The sequence below is a fragment of the Fundulus heteroclitus genome, unplaced genomic scaffold, assembly GCF_011125445.2.
Source record: "Fundulus heteroclitus isolate FHET01 unplaced genomic scaffold, MU-UCD_Fhet_4.1 scaffold_43, whole genome shotgun sequence".
NCBI lineage: Eukaryota > Metazoa > Chordata > Actinopteri > Cyprinodontiformes > Fundulidae > Fundulus > Fundulus heteroclitus.
In genome coordinates this window covers 3,234,212-3,255,916 of record NW_023396846.1, presented here as the reverse complement: position 1 = coordinate 3,255,916, position 21,705 = coordinate 3,234,212, and the positions used below count along the sequence as shown (strand labels likewise).

Here is a 21,705-nt window from a genome sequence, read left to right as displayed (position 1 = left end):
AAGCAATCAACTGGTTCCCTTTATATAGGACATTTTTGACCAATCTGTATAATATGATTGATTTTGACTTTGTAAAGTTCCTTGGGATGACATGTTTCATGAATTGGCGCTATATAAATAAAATTGAATTGAATTGAATTATTCCTTATAAGGTGTTGTTCCTGTGGTGACCATAGACATCATATACGTAGACGCGTCGTTGGGCGGATTCTGCCTATGCTGCGATGCGTCAGAGCGTCCGCCATGTTAAATGTGGCAAATCTACAGTTACTCAGTCACTTAAACATTATCAGAGGTACTTTAATCTTTAATCTTCGCACAGCACTGCCTCCTCATTGCACATGCAAGGCAGGCGCCTAATCAACGCTGTGATATATATTTGATGTCCTGAACATGGCTAAAGTGTTCTATCAGTTTCATCCAACTTTAACAAAGTTGTCCATCTAGAACTCAGACTTTGCTTCTGCTGTATGGAACAGAAACCATCTAAATAGCCAGATGGATAAGAAGTTAAGATGCCATCATACAACCAAGGTGTAACATTTACTGTAAACCTTAGTAAAAACTTTATCACAGAGTGGTGTACACGGTTCCCTATCTTCTAAGTAAATCTTGTTTTATTTTCTTTTACTTTCTAAGCAAATTATTTTCTAAATGAAGTGAATGAAATGCACCCATGAAAACCATTTTGTATGCAAAATATTTCTATCATTATTTTTTAGTCCATGAATTTCCCTTTGCTAGTTTTGGGAACTACTTAAATTTAAAATGTCTTCTTTAGTTAAATCAGTTGCTAACTGCTTGTACGCCACATCTGCCTGAATCCTATATTATTGGCCCTGTTGTTTATCTCTAAATATGTATGAAGGAAGCAAAGTTGGGTGAACCCCAGGCATATAGACCTGGGTAAAGTGGCTTTGTGAATTTGGCGTTGTAGGTGTACAGGTGAATCAGTTGGTTTGAGACAACATTGTAAAATGACAAAGAGCCACCGGACCAATCCAGATACACACCAACTCTGCTGCATCCATCAGCAGGAAGAGGTTGGCTCCATTGCTTATTATCATAGCGTGACTCAACGATATCGTGGAAAACACCAAAAGACCAGGATTCCATGTTCTTTCCAAAGGGATCCTGAGTATTCTTTTCACTCCTTGGCATGCCATAGTATGCAAGAGCTACCCCAACCGATTCAGGATGTGTAAAGCCCAACTCAACCTCAAAGTAACAGCATCCTGTCAGCCCCTGCTGGCACAGAACCTGATTACAGTCTTTAAATCTCCAGGGGTTTTCGTCATACTGCTGCTGTAAGGTTCCACAAGTTGCCTTAGTGTTTTCATCAGATAGTACAAGCCAGTTGTTGCATGTGTCTGGATCCAAGGTCAGATTGCAGTAGTCTGGTTGATAGAAAAAGAGATAATCTGTTACTCCTTTTCACATTTGTTCATGTTAATCAGCAGAAGTACACTATTTCTTGTCTAATATGCATGTAAAACTAATTTAAACAATCTTTTTTATGAATAACCTTTTTACAGATAGCTACACTCTTGAATAGAAAATGGCCTTACACCATGCAAGATCTCTTCGGTCCAACTGAGCTGTCACATTAGGAACTTCAGGCCGTGAGAAGTCTTCAGTTTTCAGAAGCCCGTCTCTATACTGGTAGATGGTGGCTCCGTTGAATTTTGCATTCGGAAGAGCTGCTACAACGAAACAAAATCTGCTGCTGCCTTTCAGTCGTTTGGAAGCTGAACTGAACTCATTGACCTTTTTCCTCATGTTGGTTACAACTTCATCTGAGAAGAACCACTGGTCTCTAGTGGATGGAGGCACGGAGGGTTGAGGTTCTGTCTTATCTTTACTGAGATAGTTGATCATCTGGTCCAGGAAGGGGTCATCAGTTTTCACAGAGGTAAAAACAAAGCAGAAGACATCATCTACGCCTGGAGCTAGAACCTTTTTGTCCAGGTTGTTCTTATCTGAGCCAATCTGGATTCCCTCCATAATCCCCACACAAGACCTAATGACATTAATTTCTCTCTCTGCATTATCTAACCAATTATGTAAACTTTTGGGACTAAACAGAGAATTCTCTTGCTGATCAAGGAGGTTTTCCAAAGATGTTTCATCTTCTTTACCTTCACGAATGAGAGGAATCTTCTCCTGCATTGTTTGTCTGAGCATTTCTATGTTGTCTTTACACAGATCTTCAAAAATAATCAACTTTCTATGAATCTGTGGAAAAATCATTACTTCTTTCTCTTGCTGAGCCTCACTGCATCTCATTTCTATTTCTCTGATACTTTCCAAATAAATTCTAGCCTTTCTGAGTAAACCAAAGGAAATCTGTTCCTTCAGCTCAGCTGCTGTTGGCTCAAGGTCCTTCAGAGGAGTCAGCCAGACTTTAAGAGGAACTGCATGTTCTCCGTTTTTACAAAGATCTGGAAGCTTGGCGTAGGTCTTCACTGCATCTTCAAGTGTCACAGGGTTCTTGTCAAGAATAAAATCACCATAAAATTTACAGGTGAATTTACTGGATGCATCTTTTTCTTCTTCACTCAGCTGTAATTGTGCTTTGCCCTCAACATCCAATAATGGAATTTTCTTGATCACAGCATGCATGGTGCCCTCAATGGTCTGAACACTGTTTGAATCTAACTTCTCACTGTCAAACACAAAGAAAGCATTTGCCCCATAAAGGATGCCTGTGACTACATGTGTTGCACTGATTTTTGCTGTATAATCCCTAACCCGAGAGTCCTCAACTTTTAGAGAAGACAGAGACAGCCCTTTGTATTCAGTTGTGGCTTTGTATTGAAAGATGATTCTGCTCTGGTTCTTGAATTGCTTCTTGTCATTGAGATAAGCTGCAGATCCTTCAACCTCAACCAGACCACCCAAAAAACTGGCTTTGACAGATGCATTCAGATCCAGCAGAGAAGACTTGGATTCAAAGGAGTCAGAGACACTAATTTCACAGGAACTGCTTCTCTGAGTCTGTCTGATGTTGTGCTTGTTGATAGTTTCTCTGTCCCACAGAGTGAAACCTTTAAAAAAAATAATAATAATATTCACTCAAAGTTACCATGAAAACATTCTAATGTATACCATTCAAGTTGGAGGCAGACACTCAATAAATGTCCATTGGACTGCACTATGCGTTGGGTATAGGGCAGGGGTCGGCAACCCGCGGCTCCGGAGCCGCATGCGGCTCTTTCGTGCATCTGATGCGGCTCAGCTGTTGAAAACAGTTATGTTGCGGAGCTGTGTACCTCATGCAGGCAGTCGTCAATGCTGGCTGACGAACACTCCTCACCAGTTGGTGGCAGTAATGCGCACTGAAAAGATGTTTGCCAACTGCCAATAAACTCAAGAAGAAGAAATAATACTTGCTGAGTGGCTGCAGAGCGAAATAAACACAGTGAGCACAGAGAAGGCAGCATTTTCAGATGCTGTTTTTTTGTAGTAAATTCTACAAATGACAAGGGGACCACGGTGACACAGGACCTAAAATAACACGGAGTCATTGATGAGGGTGAAGAGAGCTAAACAGCAGGGTAAGAGTCATTTCTATATCTGACGTTTGTTCATTTTCAAAGTGAGGAAAAGCGAACAGCGCTTGGCTCAAGGCTGTGAGCGGAGTCCTGCACGGCTGAAGTCGAGCTTCAGGTGCCGCCTGAACGTCTGATAGCTGTTAGCTTGTTAGCTGGTTAATGACAGGAGCTCGTTTACGTGCATAACTTTCCTGGATGTGGTAAAAATGTGTTCGGATTAAAAGAAAAGTATTCTGAAAGTACCGTTTATATGGGATGAAAATCAAATAATCCAACCATGACGTGCGTTTACTTGCACCAAGCTTTATTCAAAATAAAAACTCTGACATTAGCAGAGTCGATGATTTCCATAAAACAACAGTAAAAGTTTTGTACTTCGTACGAAAAAAAACAAAACAAAAAGGCAAACATGCGTTGGTTCTGCTCCGGGTCCATTCTGTCGCAAAAAAATTTGTTATATGCTGTGTGATTTAATTTAAATTTTCAAAAGGGTTTTATGGCTCCCAGTGTTTTCTTTACTGTGTGAAACGGGTCCAAATGGCTCTTTGAGTGGTAAAGGTTGCCGACCCCTGGTATAGGGTAACTAGACTGTACCAATATTGTGCAAGGCTATATTACAGGAGTTCATTTTAGAATTGTGAATAATAGGTTTCTTTAATATTGGATTTGCTTCTCTGCACCTAAAAAACTCTCCGTGCAGATCTCTAAACTGCTCATTTTATTAATTTTATGTCAATTCAAATTATTCATATAGCAGCAACTCACATAATGTCATCCTAAGGCTGTCTTCCAGCAGCCTAAGCCTATAGCTGCATAACTATAGAGATAGCTCAGGGTAACATGAGCCACTCTAACTAGAAGCTTTGTCAAAAAGGAAAGTTTTAAGTCTAGTCTTAAAAGTAGACGGGGTGTCTGCCTCACGGACCAAAACTGGGAGTTGGTTCCACAGGAGAGGAGCCTGATAGCTAAAGGATCTGCCTCCCATTCTACTTTTAGAGACTCTAGGAACCACCAGCAGACCTGCAGTCTGAGAGCGAAGTGCTCTGTTAGGAACATACGGAGTAATCAGAGCTCTGATATATGATGGAGCTTGATTATTAAGGGCTTTATGATGAAGGGAAGCTAAAATTGGAGAAATATGATCCCTCTGGTTAATTTTCATCAGAACTCTTGCTGCAGCATTTTGGATTAGCTGAAGACTTTGAAATGCATTTTGTGGACTTCCTGATAGTAAAGAATTACAATAGTCCAGCCTTGAAGTAACAAATGCATGGATTGGATTTTTGTAGCATAACTCCATCCCATTTTAACATTACCATATGAACCCCAGATAGTTGTTTAGATACACAAGGACACTTTTAAGTCATTTTCATGAACCTATTACACACACGTGCTCTACTAATGCATTTTAGCTCTTCAGGGTTTTACCCTCAAACATGACAAAAGCTGTTCCTGACTGAATTACAGAAGCTTTAGCTCTGCTCCAACAAAATGCACCTAGTGGCAGACCACTTCTAAATTTCTTTAGAAATTTTACAGTGTTCGATTTACTTTTCACTTATAGCCATCAATAAAAATGCATGTGGCCCAAACGGAAGCATGCACCCCCATAATGCATATATTAAAATGTGGGGTTCTGTGCTATTACTTCTGGTGTGACTCTGATGTACCATGGTAATGTTATACCCTAAGAACTGCAGCCAAATCTGCCATAGGAATGATTGGGGAAATAAATGCTGAGATATGTTTTGGCAACAAGAAAAATCATTTTACATCTCCAGTCTCCGTCCTTCACATATAAAATTTACATGAAAACAAAGGAAAATGTGTCCTATATCATACAGTGTTAAAACCTCTAGCGTTGTAAAACAGTTGTGTCCACATACTTCACTTTTGAACACAATCACCTGCATGTGTTTGTCCTTCAGAATCTTATGTGCCAACTTATTTTAAAGGTGTCATCATTGGCCTGATGCTTTTGTGCAACACGATCATCTGTGACATGTTTTAACCTCACAGAATGAACATTGGAACCTGCTTTAAGCAAACAGCAATATTCCATTTTCAGGATTATAGTGCAAATAGAAACAGAACGTAGTTATGTTTTTGAAGCTCTTCAAGGTCCTACTTTCAAACCAGACACATGCAGAGCCCAACTGATCCACAGAACCTTTTGGTTCTTCAGAAATGTTCTAAATTTAATTACAACTAAGTTAAATTCGTGGAGATAGGTTAATATTTGTTTCAGACACTGTAGCTATTTGTATTGATAAATATTAATTTTCATAGTTCCACCAAGGGGAATGTTCTCTCTACATTTGACCCAGCAGTTAGGGAGCAATGTGCTGCACCGGTAGCAATCCGTGCTCGAAGGTCTTTGGATCCAGACTGAAAGACTGAGTTTCAAGCCATCGACTTTTGTGGCATCTCCAAAAGTAAAACAGCCAGTTCCCTGTACACCTCATTATGTTTTAACTGAGCCTTGGATAAATTAAACTTTCCAGAATGGATACGTAGGCTCACATGTCCAAATACTTTTCTGGCTTGATCTGTTTGAAGCTGAAATGTGTCACGTTACCTGTGATCAGCTGGTCTTTGTAAGCATTATACAGCATGCCTAAAGAGAAAGGCTGACCCAAAGCAGACACCTGCACTTGATCTGAGGACATGTCTTCAACCTGGGAAAGGAGAAAGACAGTGAGTGTAAATTAATAAATGCACAAAAATAAAACTGAATAGAAAAAGCAAGCAAAAACAGAAAAAAACTAAAATCAGTACAACAGTTTTATCTCTGGACTTAAGCATAGCCCCTTAGTAGGGATTTCATTACCTGGTGAAGGTTAATTGGTCACCTAAAGACGGGCATACACTGTACGAGTTTTTCAGTCGCCGTACTTATATACATCTTAAACTGCACGACGGAACCACGGGGTTTAAAAGTTCACAGCTCACGATCTGTGTTCTCACACTGTACAGCCCGACGCTCGGATGCGACCTGAGTGCTCACACTGTACGTCTGAGCCAAAGGTAGATAGAAGAAGACTTTTTTTTTACTTTTAACAAAACTTTATTTACAGAACATCAAAAACATAAAAAAAATTTAGTTAAAACCAAGTGTCATTTATATAAAATACTTAAATAAGGAGCTTGTTAAATTGGAGTTCTCCTTATTTAGACATGTTGCATAAAATCTTATTAAAACCCCACAACTGCATAAAATCATCCATGTTTTGTGTGGCTCTGTGGAAGTGAAAGTCCAGCCTAATCCTGGCTTTAACGTTGCACTTCCACAGAACCACAGCATCAAGATGGTGTCCCTGTGAAATCAGGGTCCAGTTGAACGTCTGGAAACGGGTCTGTCGGGTCAGGCTCACATTGTCCAGTGGAATGCAGCTGCAGCAGATGTCTTTCTTTGGCTGTAATCCTCTCCTTCACCCGATCGAGGAAGCGCCGTATCAGCCTGTCGGACTGGACCTCCAGCAGTGAATCCAATGCCTGGATGTTGCTCAAATCCGGTCCAGCTGCTTCCACCAGCCTTCTCACAGTCGCTGTGCCGGACCTGCACAACGTCTCTGACAGACCCGGCAAAGTACCGTCACATACGTCTTGTCTCGCTTCGTACACCAGAGGTTCTTCTAAAAGCCAATGCAGAGAATTGTACGTTTTGGATCTGTGTAATGTAAAAAGAGCACATGACTTGAAAACGCTCTGATAAAAAAATGCCTTTTCTTGGTCAAGTGAGACCAAGGCTGTCTGCAGACCCAGACAGCCTTGGTCTTGGTGGATGATCTGCTCCATTGCTCCTCTCATCCTGGCTGCCAGGGCCTTGGAGAGAAATTTATAATTGGTGCACAGAAGGGACACAGGGCGCCAGTTCTTCATCTCCTGCAAGTTCCCTTTTTTTGGCAGGAGAGTGATGACTGCCCTGCGGCAGGACGTCAGGAGCAAACCGGCTCTCGTTAAATATTCGCTCTTGAACAATGAAGAGTAAAACCCCACAGCCCTCTCCCTGATCTGACCCGGCTCACTCAATTGCTGCCCTGTGTCCGACAGCAGAGAATGGATCAACTTCCGCTGCCTGCACTTCTTCTCCAAGTTAAAGAAAAAGCTGGATGACGTATCCATCTCTGCGATGTTCTGCATCCGAGACCTAACCAACACGCATTGAACTCTTGTGTCCAGCAGGTCTGCTAAGACTAGCCTTTTAGATTTGAGAGCTTCAAAATGCTCCCTGTTTCCAGTGGAGTCACACAATCGCTCTAATTCCACAATGTTCATCTCCAGATCCTTTATAGATCCGATGAGGTCACGAGTAACATTAACAGTGTGCTGCTGACACAGCAATTTTATCTGAATTTTATCTTTGCCGTAGTCCCACCACTGTTGCAGATAAGTAAAATCACTCTTCTGTTGTCTAAAACCAGTCCAAAAATAACTCAGAATCTCCTTAAAACCTTGGTCATAAGTTAAATCTGAGTTAAGGTAAAATGTTTCTAATAAGGCCTGGAGCCTGGGTGCATCCTCCTCGATACGTCCACCAGGCCATGTGATGAGACCAGCTGCCGCAGGGCGTGCTGAGCTGCTACATGCGGCTCTGCATTATTAAAATGACTTCCCCCTTCCATTCCTTTTTCCATTCCGTCACATTTGAATTATCACTGTGAGCTTCCAATATATACAAAACATTTATTGTTTTTATGGTTAAGTGTCTGGTAGACCATTTGACGTTTTAAAGCCTCTCTAGCCCGATTGAGATTGAGGGATGCTATTTTAAAAGTGTCCATTGTGGGTGAAAAAAATTAAGGCAACACACTCAAAGGCTATACAATATAATAATAATAACACAATGTTAGTGCGTGCCATTAAGTTAAAGTTGCTTTCTCACTTTAACCATTATCTTTTTCAGTCTCAAAATCTCTTGATCAGTGAAGCCTGATTCCTCCTGTTTCCTGACATAATATCTGGCTGAGGCATAAAACAGTTTACCAATACCACACACCATATAACCCTCATTGGTGTTCACACAACCCTCACCTTCAGCAGTGGCAGAATCTCCTGCCACCGCAGCAGGTTCTTCTCCATCAGCGGTGGGCGCTCCCAGTTTCTGGCTGAACATCAGCAGGGCCTTGCTCCGCTGGCTGAGGCGGAGCTGGTCCAGCCTTGTTTGGGCACATTCTAATAATATGCCCCTCTTGTCCACCTCCAAAACATTTTAAATTTGATGAGGTGGCAAACAAGATATATTCAAAATCATCGATTTTTACATTGAACCTTACATTAAATTCCTCATTTCTCTTGAGGATCATGTAAAGTTGTCTCCTGTGGGAGACAACATGCTTTAACAGTGGTGACTTACATCCAGAAAGCATTTTTTCACAGGGGACACCACCTTCCCATGTCTGGACAACTCCCTAACCAAAAACTCATCCGTGATAAAAGGTGGCATGTTGGACAGCATGATTTTGGTTGCTTGCAACATGAGTGGTGACACCTGTAAAAATAACCCACCAACAGAAATCCTGGCCTCGACCAACTGTTGAGCGTTCTCCACTTTTCCACAAACAATGCCACAGCCCCATTCATGCGGGCTGCAGACTTGATGGACCTATGTCCAATAGACCAGTTCGTTGTTATTGTTTTGATGCGGGTTTTTTGCGCATGCGCGCCGGACTGGTAGGCAAAAGGCGAACACAGTGGCGGACACAAACAGAGAAACTGACGAGTTCTCCACGTATTTTTCTTCTTTAGATAACGTATCACAAGATCGTTTCAAGAGTAAGTTGATGGTTGATGGTATCAGATTGCCAGATCCACACAGCAAAAGCCTGAAGGGACGGAGCGAGTCTGTGAAATGCTGGCCAAGGGATCCGTACCGCAACATACAGCTGAATTATAAACACGCAGGCCAGTACAGACGAGAGTGCATGGAAGCCCCTGAAACCACTGGACGGCTGCAATTATTTTATATCAGGAAGAAGGCTCCAGCAAACGCCCGCGACGCCATGAGGGATTAAGCGGGTCAGAAAATGGATGGATGGATGTTCAGACATGTTTGTTTAACAGCAGAAAACAGCGTCGGACACAGACCGCGCCTCAGCAGAGAGGAAGACCCGCCCGGTAGGTTAAAAAAAACATTGTTCACTACGGATTATTTTGGTGTTTTTGTCTAATTAAAATGGGTAGGGGTGTCAGCGACATTGCAGCGTAAACACAGACGTACTAGCGCGCGTAAACAGGGGCGTAATGCAGCCGCTGTCGAGTGAACATTATTGCACACTGATTGCACCAAGAAAACTAAAATGATGCGGCGTGCTGCTGCTGCGGCCTCGTCTAGCGATCGCCACCTCCCCTCCGCCGCTATTTAAGTAGTAGAACAATGACCAGTGCAAAATTAGGTTGTATTTACTGGAGATGAAGTGTAGACTGCAAATTCTGCCGTGGTATGATGGCTCCCCCAGTCCATTGGGAGTGTCTGCCTGTGCTCTTTTCATTGAACATATCCATTTCTTTCTTCTTTCTTCTTTTTTCGGTAAACGACAGAAACGTACATCGGACGATTTGGAATGCCTCTCTATGCAACCGGGAGCACAACAAGTCATAGGCATGGTTTAGATTCCAAAAATAAACTAACTAAAAGTACGCTCTAATTCACCCGTTTTGTCATGTAGTAGATGTAGTGAACAGTCCTGCTTTTTGCCTACCCGCGGGACCCGGATGTAGTGCTGACGTCACGCATGAACTGGTCTATTACCTCCCCTACTGCCAAACAAACTTCCTCCACACTGCACGGAGAGCCAGCACCCACCTTGATGCCATTTCTCCGTGTCAGCGTGGAGAAACCTCCCACACCCACCACCATGGTGCTAGCAGCTGCTAGCCACCTAGGTAGGCCTGACGGCCACGCCCCAAACCAAACCTGTGAACACTCAAACCAAGTAATTCCAAAAAACAAATAAACCAATAATATAAAAAGCACACCCTGTGAAACACTGAAGAAAGCCAAAATCTATGAAAAAAAGGTACTTTCACTCTCACGCGCTCTCCTCTCTCGTTCATTCACATTCCTCTCACACGAAGACGACGAAAACGACGGAATTGTCGATGGCAATTTTGTGTGCTGAAAGCCCTAAAAAGAAAAGGCGACGACGTATTTGGACAAAGACATGGCTGAGCAAACGTGGCTACTACTTTAATCTTTAATCTCCGCCTCTCTGCCTGTTTGGACGCTTTTTTCTCTGCTCCCTGCTTGCTTGCATTTTCCTGCCTTTTACTTTTTATCTCCTTTTTATCTCTTAACCTAAACCACAGAAAGTTGGATTTAGTTATTTTATTTTACTTATTTTTTGATTTTGATTTTGAAAAGATGCCTTCCTTCACCACAATGGACTTTGACAAGCTTTTAAAGAAGATAGTTGTTATGGAACTGAAAATCTGTCGACTTGAAGTGAATTATGATGTAAACGCCGCGCATGGAAATGAAACAACCCTGCCTGTGATTCCGAGCGGTGACCACCAGCCCAGCGACTCAGCGAACAAACAGTTCCCTGAGGAAAATGAGAATCCCTGGGCCACTCTGGGTGCAAGACCAAAGGATCAACGAACCCCACACCTAGACAAAGAAAACTGGCAGAGACTACAGAGAGATGTCCCAAGACAAGGGAAACAACAGCGGGCTGTTCCCACAACAAATGATAGGAGTAAACCTGCTGGAAATGCTGGAACTCCGTTACTAAACAGATTCGCTCCGCTCCAAAATGTGACCCAGGAGGACAAAAATCAGAGGTATGTCAACGATTTTCGTTCTAAGACATCAGAGAAAAGACATGCCACGGGGCCAAGGACCCTGATATTATGCAATGGTTCTGTAAGGGGGATTAAACATTTCTGTAACAAGAAAAACACAGAGGTGTTTATCTTGTTACAGAAATGCTGTGTGTTTAAACCAGGATTCTCCAAAGGCCTCAGAGCCTCAGATCCTCCTCCTCCACGTATCACAGAACACTCTGGTACTGAGGAACTCCAAATTACTTCACTGTGATACAGATTGGGCCCTGGCCACACGTTTATCAGACATGACAGTTCCCAGCATCAGCATGGCTGCATGAATTTAGTGAAGCAGCTATACTGATGGAGTCGACTCCTCCAAACTACAATTTTCTTTGTGAGAGCAGACAGCAAAGGAAAGGTGGAGGAGTAGCAACATTGTTTAATGACTCACTAAAGTGTAAAAAGGTGTTTTTGGGAAAATTCGACTCTTTTGAACATTTGGCTCTCCAGGTAAAGGGCCCGGTACGAACTATGTTTCTGAATGTGTACAGGCCTCCTAAGTCCACATCAAACTTTTTTAAGGATTTTAGTGACCTCCTGTCTGTTTAAACCACTTTCTTTATTTTGACAGGTGGTACCTTCAAGTCATTAGGTTTTCAACACAGGATTGGAAGCACAACCATGAGTAGAATAGTGATGGAAACCTGCACAGCCCTCGCTGCAGTGTTGCGTGATGTTTACTTGAAGGTAAATTTCTGTTACAGCTATTTTTATACTGTTTAACGGTTTACTGAAAATTTTCAAATATGTTCCACAAGTTAACCAAAAGTCCTTAATTTATTTCTCCAGTCTTTGTGAAATGTGTTATAAAAACTGTGTTTAAGACTTAAAACATGTTTTCAGAAACTATTTATTTCATACATCATATTTTGTGTTCCACAGACACCATCAATTGACTCTGAGTGGACAGCCATTGTGAAGTTTCCACACTGCTTAGGAGCAATAGATGGGAAACACGTATTCATTCAACCCCCTGGCAATAGTGGAAGCATGTTTTACAACTATAAGTCTAGGTTTTCCATCCTACTTATGGCAGTTGTTGACACAAACTACAAGTTTGTGTATGCAAGCGCAGGGACACAAGGAAGAGTGTCTGATGCTGGAGTGTTTGTTCAGTCTGTCACGACGCCGGATGCACAATCAAGCTGAAATTCGGCATGATTCAAAAAATGCTCGCACGACTGAAGAATCGGCCCGAAAAGGGCAAAAACTCGTACGGTGTATGCCCGGCTTAAGGAGCTGTAATCTGTTGAGTCAGCTGCAAACTGATTGGTTGTTGGAACCAGATGGACTCTGACCCGGCACACCCTCCATATAAAATACATTCACACTGTAAACATCAGCTGCTGGTGCTGAAGAAGAAGATTTGTTCACATTTACCAAAATGGAGCCAGAGCCAGAGAAGTGGAGCCACAGTGAAGTCCGGGCTTTATTGGACCTGTGAGCAGCAGGAGAAAAACAACATGAGGTTGAAACAATGGAGGCAAAAAGTGAGGCACCTGAAGCAGGACCATAAAAGGTCAAAGGTCACAATAACCAGAGTGGATCAGATAGGAAGAGCAGTAAATGGTTTATTTCACTGAACTCTGTTCTGAGGCGTCAGCAGCTTTTAATCCCAAAGTCCAACAGAGATAAAGTGGAACCAGATTATTGGACCTGGATCTGTCTCTGATGTTCAGACTAGAAACTAGCTGCACATGAGGATGAAAACAGACTAAATCAGGGTTTACCACAGATGGTAGATGGACTTCTGTCAGCCTTTGTTAAAGGTCCAAACATCCAGAACCACAGCAGGTTCTAGTAGCTCTGATCCAGTACAGTGAACTAACTGGTTCTGATGCTCTGCTGCTCTTCACTCATTTCTACATTCAGCCATTCATCACTGGTCAACGTTCACTTCTAGATGAACTGCTTCATTTCTTGGGTTCTGGTCCAAACTTTAGTAATTTAATCAGGATGTTTTATCCAGATAGTTCTAGAGCAGCATCCCGGACTCCTGGAAGGACTTCTGGGTTTAAAATAAGCTGCAACATTCAGCCAGGAGACCCGGTTCCTCCAGAATCACTGATTTTAGCCACAGTTTCTCTCTCTGCTCATTAAAATGATCAGAACTCAGTAATATCACAGTTTTTCTAACAGCAGATTAAACTCAGTCCCAAAGCTGATGATGCTTCTGTGTTAATAAACAGCAGCTCCATGGTCCACATGACTGGTACCGTTGGGTCCAAAGCATCAGGAAGATCTCTCAGCACCAAGAAAAGGGAACTACTTCCTGTTGACACCAGCTCAGACTCCTCTGCTTCATCAGCTGGAGCTGAAGTTCAGAACTTTGGATCAACAGGTTCTCAGAGTTCTGCTAGAAGGAGGACCAGAACATGTTGAGCTGTAGAGCAGATATGAGACCATGCCTCAGCCTCTGCTTCAGAACCGACCCACTAGATCTGGTCGGGTAGTTCAGTGTGAAGCAGCAGGCCTCTCCAGGTCCATTTCTCCATGATCCCTTCCTGTGTCACTAACAGCATTAAAAAGCAAACTCACTTCTTTTAGTTTTTATGCAGAAATCAAAGCATCAGAAGATCCCAGCTGGTGACAGAGTTTAAGAAGGTGGACATCAGAGCCTTGGACCTGAAACTGGACCAGAACCATTAATATTAACTGGATCAGAACCAGTTTGAGCTCCAGATTCTCTGTGGTTTCATGAACAAAGATCTTTGTTTAATGAAACTTTAGTTTGAAACATGAATTTAAGGAAAACAATGTTCCCAACAAGTTCTTAAACTCCTCAGACTCTTCATTTAGGAAATAAAATACTAACTAATAATTGTCCCTCATGGGTCAAACACTGTGGAACAACAGACTGATCACTTTTAGCAGCAAATCAACCTTTAAGTCTGATTACTGCAAATATTATTGTTTTATTGATAGATTTGTTAGATTAATGTTAAACTTTTGGATCGTCTGATTTTTAATGAATTCAAATCTAAAACATTGATGATGAAAACTTTAAAGCTGTTAACATTTCCTGGTCTGATTGGACCCACCTTCAGGTCTTCAGCTGTTCTTCAATCTGCTCTCTGAACAGCAGATATTTTACAGCTGCCATAAACAACAGGCTGGAGAAATATCAGAACCAGAACCTCAGAAGTTCTGCTTCAGTCACTCTGAATCTATCAAATCAACCATCATTCTTAAAGGGACAGAAACACATTTTAAGACGATCCACAAAGTTTAAGGAGCTGCAGAACCTCTAAAGAGACGGTTCAGGTTTCAAGTGGACCTTTGTAACTTTAGCAGAACCGCAGCAGAACCTTTAGATCACATGTTTTTCTCAGAGTCCAGAGTTTCTGGTTGGAGGTTAAAAGGTGGTTTTAACTCAACATGAAGGACGTTCCTGTCTTTAAGCTCCCAGATATTTAGATTTTAGAGGGATCATCTGGAGCCGTGAAGCTCTGATTGGGTCGACAGAGTTCTGCTCATCTAAACATCACATCTGAACATCAGCTGTTCATCATGTTGTTTGGTTCCAGTTCATCAATAATCTAATAATCCTGTAGATTAGTCTTCAGACAGCAGAGATGAAACTTTGTGCTGAAATCAGAAGTGAACATGTTCTCCAGACATCAGAGAGCAGAAACAAAGAGGAAAGTTCCTCAAGACAAAGTTCTGGTAGGAAACAAAGCAAACTTACAGTTTGTTCAGACGGTCCAAAGTGCTGAAGAACAAGATGTGAACCACTGAGACACAGGTGAGCTGCTACCTGGAAGGAGGCGGAGCTTCAGCTGTGATGGAGGTGGGACAGGTAGGAGGGCGGGGCAGCAGCAGGAGCAGCGGTGGAGTTCCTGGAAGCTTCAAGGTTCAAAGTTTCTTTCTTCTCTTCAAGGAGCAGTTTGGTTTGCAGCTGCCAGGAAGACATCAGGACAGAAAACAACAGTCACTAAACACCAGCTTCATCTGCTGGTTCTCCTGCAGAACGCTGAGAGCTGCTGGAAGCGGCTGCTTCTCCATGGTGGCAGTGTGTAGCTGCGTCCTGAATGATCCAGTAGTTTAGCTGCACATCTTCAGCCTGCAGCTGGTTCTGGTGTTTAACAGGAAGTGAGCCGTGCCGGCAGCTCAGAGAAAACCTTCCAGCAGATTCATTCAGATCAGGTCCACATTAAAACAAGGCAGCTCCCAGTCAGAGTGCTGCAGCTTCTGCTTGATGCTTTGTGTGCACGCTGCTTTCTGCACACAGCACCAATGTGGGCTTCAGAGGTTCTGTCCGTCTGGGTCCAGAGGTGTTTCTCCAGCTTCACTCCTTCAACAGACGCATTCTTCCTGAAAACAGAGGAGGACAGTCGGCTTCTTCCTCACATCACTCACAGCTCTTTAGTTTTCACCACATTGATGTTTAAAAAGGAGGAACTGCTCCATCTGACACCTTCCTCCACCAGGAGACCCGGTTCTGATGGATCACTGCTGGGAACGGACACAAGGACAGAACCTCCTGCAGGTCCAATAATGTAGCAGCCTCTGCCATGGCTTTGACCATCATTAGTGTAGAAAACAAAGAACAGAGGAGAAACCACTGTTAAAAAGTCTCAGAGTTAAAAAGTCCATCAGCCACCAGATCAGAACAGAGTCCAAGTTCTAGAGGTTCTGGAAGCTGTCTGCTAAAATGTGGAGCTGGATGGGATTAAAAGCAGAAGAGAAGTCCATAAAAAGGGAACCAACAAGGTCCTCTGCTTCCTCCAGATGTTTCAGAGCAGCTTTCAAAGTGTCCCTGTCTCACCATCCAGTCCTCGACCCGTCCTGGAAGCAAACTGCAGGAGGTCCAAACTGTCCTGACCCGGTTCCATCAGGTCCTCCTTCAGCAGCTTTTCTAATGCCTTCAGAACCAGAGAGGTGAGAGGTTCTGGACTGAAGACAGCGAGTGTCTCTGAGCTTTAGATCTTAGCTCAGGGAACAATTACTAAGGGGGAGTGGTGGCCCAGTAATTAGAGCAGAACTCTTGGTTCTGATAAGGCTGCTAGAACCTGGAGCTAACCTGAGCAATACCCTTAACCCCCAATTGTTCCCTGGGTTCTGGAAAAGCTGCCCGCTGCTCCCTAAGGGATGGTTAAATGCAGAAGACAAATTTTATTGTAATGTAAAATTGTAACTTCAAATAAAGATTTCTTCTTCTTCAGAACTGGACCAGGTTCTGCTGCAAAGCCGACTGAAAGGTCCAACTAAAAATGTCTGCTAGCTACAAAGAACCATTTTCCACACATTTCCTCAGGTCCCATCTGGACCAGGACTTTTCCTTTCTTTGACTCCTTGGAAAGGTTCCAACTCTATACACTTATTAATGGACCGGTTCTGTTCAGGGTCCAAATCAAAGTTTAGGAAAACAAACATCTCCTCATCAGAATAATGAACATTAAAATGATTCATTGAACACTGAAGACGTTAGAAAGGTCCAGATTGATTCTCCCATTCAAGGAGTGGTTCTGGTTCTTTGGCTGCATCTCCATCATGTTCTTCTCACCATCCCATCCAGAACCGGACCTGTTGGTGTTCAGCAAACACTCAGCTTTGTCCTCATATCTGGACTTTGGAAGGTGAAGCTCCTTTTGGCCCATTTCCACAGTTCCCTGTAGAGCGTCATGTCCTCCTGGATGAAACAGAGATTTCTCTGGTCATTGTGGTTCTGACCCGTTTGGTGAGCCAAACTTCATTATCTGGAGAAGTGAGGATGGATTCCTGGAGGAAGAACATCTCCTCACAGAACCAGACGTCTGCAGATCCGGTTTCTGTCCCTTCACCAAGATCCACAGTGAGATGTTTAAAACCATCCCAGTCAGTGGAAGAGAAGCGGTTCTGGAGACACGGAGTGGACTCCTCCATGAGGTCCAGAACTGTTCTTCAGGTCAGCAAGAACCCAAAAAGATCACAGAGGCAGTCTGTGCTCCCAGAACAAGTTTAGAACCAAAGGTGTCTCCAACTAGAACTGGTTTTGACTAAATGTCCCAATTCTGCCAAAAAAACACAAAAGCTGAGAAGAAATTGTGAAAGAAAGAAGAAATAATTGATGTCTTGATATAATCAATCAAAAATGAACTATTTAAAGATCCAGATTTAAAGAATCTATATAAACTGAGCCGTTGACATCTGGCCAAACTGTCTCAGTTGTTCCTGCAGCAGCGTCCAGACACTCCCGTCTCCTCCCTGCAGCTGAACACCTGACCCAGATAATGAGCTGCTGGAAGTCTGAAAGTCTGCTAACAGAGACCGAGACAAGATGGCCGCCTGGACAGAAGGGTTTGTTAGAGCTGCTGTGGAATGTGCCTCTAGTTAATGTCGTCTGACTTTCTTCACCTCTGCTAAACCTAAGTTTTACTAACCTGATCATGACTTAGGTACAAAGAAAGCAAGAAAAGAGCCAAAGCCCAGAAGAAGACACAAAGAAAGAGAAAAGCTCAGCTACAAGGACCATGACTATGCATCAGACATGGAGACTGGAAGAGGCGGAGGAGGGAATCGTCTTCTCCACCATACGGCACAATTGATTCAAACTCCTTCCAAGGAGCTCATGCTCACAAAATAACGAGACAAAACACAACAATGGAGAATCTACTGGAAGCCATTCAAGCTTTCCACCTGAGATTTGACCCTCAGGATGAAAAGATGGCCGACATGAAGACAAAGCTGAGCCAAAACACGGTCATGATCAGTAGTCTGGCCAAGGCTCTAGAGTTTAATGCTGCTGAAGTGAAAGATTGTAAGGAGAAGATGGCTGTTATGGAGTCGGAGGTGTCAGTTCTACCAAAGGAAGTCAATGAGCTCCAAGTTAACTGGAGAGAACTGGATGGTTCTGAACCAAGATGGAAGCTGAGGATCAGAGGGATGAAGGAGACGATGGGGGAAAACATTCAGCAGGACGTGGTTCACCTCCTGGGGAAGATTGTTGCAGAATGGGCTGAGAGGATGGATGAATACGTTGATACGGTTCATGGGCTGGGGAAGAAGGAGGAGAAGCCAACCCGCCAGATTATTCTACAGTTTACCAAACGGCAGCATAGAGACGGCAAAAGGAAAATGACTAAAACGTCTCCGCTTTGGGAGTCCACTGGTGTCCGTTTTCCAGAAGATCTGATGAAGGAGGAGCGGCTGGAGAGAGAAACTGTGGCCCCAGATTCTTCAGGCGAGGAAGGCAGGGGACCGGGCCTTCTACCACGGCCCGTTAGGATCCATAAACGGGCGACCCATTTATGCCAAGGACTAAAAGATTTAAAGGTGTTTTCTAAACATGCTGCTGAAGATAGTTTTACAATAAGGCTGTCATTTGTTTTTGTTTAGAAACTAGAGGGATATACACCCTATTCCTTTTCTACCTAAAATAGGAAAAAAGTTATTAGCTTTACTTTTTCCAAACAGCTGTTTTTTGGTGTGTTCTGATATTTTCTTAAGCTGTTATTGTTCAAACAGCGTTGCTGATGCTTAAAACAAATCTGTCTTTTATTTCTCTGAATGCAAGAGGACTCAGGGACAATGTGAAAAGGAAAGCATTATTTTTATTTTGTAAAGGACAAGGAGCAAACTGCACTTTTCTGCAGGAAACTCACTGATGTGACACAGACGCCACCTAGTGGTCAAAGCAGTGGGAGAAAGGATGTTGTTGAGCCTCGGTTCTAAAGGTTCTAAAGGTTCTAAAGGTTCTGGAGGTGGAGCGTCTGTTTAATAGATGTCCTGGAAAGGTTGTTGCCTCCAGAGTTGATGAGCTCAGTCACTGGATGGTAGTTCTGTTAAATGTTGAAGGATATTTTGTTATGATGGGGGAGTCGTGGCCCAGTGGTTAGAGCATTGTGTTCCAGAGGTTCTGGGTACAACTCCCACAGACTGCCACTCTGGGTCCCTGAGCAAGACCCTTAACCCCAGATTTCTCCCTGGATGCTGTGATAGCTGCTCACTGCTCCCTAAGGGATGGATTAAATGCAGAGAATAAGTTTAATTTGAATGTATGTTACGATAAATATTATTATTATCATTAAATATTTATGGATATGCCAACACTAATCAGAATAAGTTGCTAATGTTGAAGCTAACTGATGTTATTTCTGAATATAAGGAAATTTATTCTTCAGAGTTAATTGTGGTAGGTGGTGATTACAACCTGACAGCAGATGACTGGATAGACAGATGTCCTTCTAGATGCTCTAAGAAAAGGTTGAATCCTACTTTATGTGAAATTAGCAACTCCAATAATCTCATAGATTTATGGAGAGACAAAAATCCTGGTGCTATGGTAACATAAATGATTTATTCAGGAAATCTGAAATGACTAAAGATGACAGATGTAAAATCAATGAGATGTTCTATAAAAAGACACAAGGTGCTGACATCAGATCTGGAGCTAAATGGAAAGAGGAAGGTGAAAAAAAAATCATCTTATTTTAGTCACCTAGAAAAAAATAGGCCAGAAAGAAAGAACATAAATTCATTAATTATAATGTAAAATTGTAACTTCAAATAAAGATTTCTTCTTTTTCTGAACTGGACCAGGTTCTGCTGCAAAGCCGACTGAAAGGTCCAACTAAAAATGTCTGCTTGAATGTGTTCTGAAAGTGCTCTATAAATAAAGCTGGGATGGTACTGGGTCTAAAAACTGGAGAACAGAACATAAAGCTGGCTGTAGTTTTAGTCTTGGATCTAAATGTTCCACATTACTTCTGACATGATGGAGCGAGTCTGTTGAAGCTAGATGCCTTTCTCAGGGATGCAGCTACGCGGTTTTTCTCTGCCCACATCATCCAACCTATTGCTGGGACATTTACAGTAAAGCTTAACACTTCAGGGCCAACCTAAAAACCTGCCTTTGTTACACATGCAGAGAATCTTTATTACTACATATAGACCAACATTTTAAGCTCTGCTCATTTTGAAGAAGATTCTTGACATTCTTTGGAAGAGTTAAATGTGACAGTGATGTGTGTTTGAAATGTGAAATAAATGCAGTTTATGTAAATAGTAAATGGTTTCATATTTATGAAGGTGTGCTGTGAATCCTTGAATAAATAGCTTTTTACCTCTTGGTGCACCTTTTAAATTCTTTTTTGTCTGGGCCATCTTTTCAACTACCTTAGTGATTTCAACCAGATGTTGACAGTGAACACCTCATGCGTATACGGAGCTCTAGAATGATTCCAGTTGCTTTATGTCGTTGCCGTTGCTCTCTCTAGCTGCCCTTTTGTCTTCTAATGCTCCAGTTTAGTTCAACTCTGGCTAGATTTCACCGTGTTAACTCCAAACTTGTTGCAGTCCGCCCTCATCATTCTTCCTTCAGCCAAGATGCGGCTGACACTCATGTTTGTGTGGAAGCAGAATAATAATCAAATAATAAGAAGAAGCTGCTGCATATGTCTCTATGCTTGCATCCAAAGCCTTGAGTGAAGGCGTATCATGAAGGGGAGAAGTTGCCAGGTTCCATATTTCATAAACTGTTTCTGTTGGGACTCAACTGGATGGCGTAATGCCCAAAGCTTCTGACCACAGATGTGCTTAATGCCACAATTTCTGCCATGCAGTGAGAGGCGTTTTAGTACCAAATGTTTCCCTCCTACATGCACTCTGGACTGGAAACACTGAGAGCTACTTTTTAGGATCTGATTGAATGTGACTTTGTAAAGAGCCTTGAGATGACGTGTTGTGAACTGGCGCTATAGAAATAAAATCTAATTGAAGTGAAAACATTTTAGTGTGGTTATTGTGGAGCATTACCTGATCACTGCTTGTTCCACAGGCTAAAAAACATTCTTTGGGGATTTAACAGGACATGAAGTTTCTTTTTCTTTGTCTCTATGTAACTATAAATGTCATCAAATAGTCGGCTTTTATCACTTCCATGCGTTTCATATTCCACATGACATAAATGTCTTAATGTGGGCGTGGCCAGCAGATTTTGTAGCATCTCCCTAAACAGAGCTTAGACACTGAAACAAGGTTTACCACTTTGCAATATACTCTAGTTGCATATTCTATATATTAGCTCTACATGGCAATATTTAGCCCTAAAATCCCTGCCTGGTCCACCTGATGCCGTCAGTATTTGTTCACCCAGAGCAACTCTTTCCTTTTCCATCTTCTTTTTGATGTAGAAAAGCTGATGGCTGGAATATTTGGAAAAGCTTTCCTCACTTCCCTTGTGATCTAAAAAAAGGCAGAATATTCATTTTGTATTATTTGTAATATTCAATAGTTTGTTTCTGTTGTAGTTCCATATTTCTGCCAGCAGGGAGCGTATTCACAACTACAAGCTCTACGCGCTTCTTCTTTTGTCTTTTTTCTCTTTGCGCTGATGCCGTTACTG

At 42.4% G+C, this 21,705-nt stretch overlaps 1 protein-coding gene across 5 annotated transcripts; it reads right to left on the bottom strand.

Annotated features, from left to right (window-relative positions):
• Positions 1–395: 395 nt before the first annotated feature.
• Positions 396–15,194, bottom strand: LOC118560490 (neoverrucotoxin subunit alpha-like). Of its 5 annotated transcripts, none has more exons than XM_036131443.1 (5): positions 15,070–15,194; positions 12,762–12,819; positions 6,133–6,232; positions 1,569–3,047; positions 396–1,397 (listed from the first exon to the last, which is right to left on the bottom strand). In XM_036131443.1, the coding sequence occupies exons 3-5, from the start codon at positions 6,221–6,223 to the stop codon at positions 853–855; spliced, it is 2,115 nt and encodes a 704-aa protein (XP_035987336.1). In that variant the 5' UTR covers positions 6,224–6,232; positions 12,762–12,819; positions 15,070–15,194; the 3' UTR covers positions 396–852. The 5 variants fall into 5 exon arrangements, 4 of the variants coding, with proteins under 4 accessions (XP_035987336.1, XP_035987338.1, XP_035987339.1 ...); XM_036131445.1 differs by having other exon boundaries at positions 6,190–6,232; XM_036131446.1 differs by having other exon boundaries at positions 12,756–12,819; positions 15,070–15,090.
• Between the last annotated feature and the right edge of the window lie 6,511 nt (positions 15,195–21,705).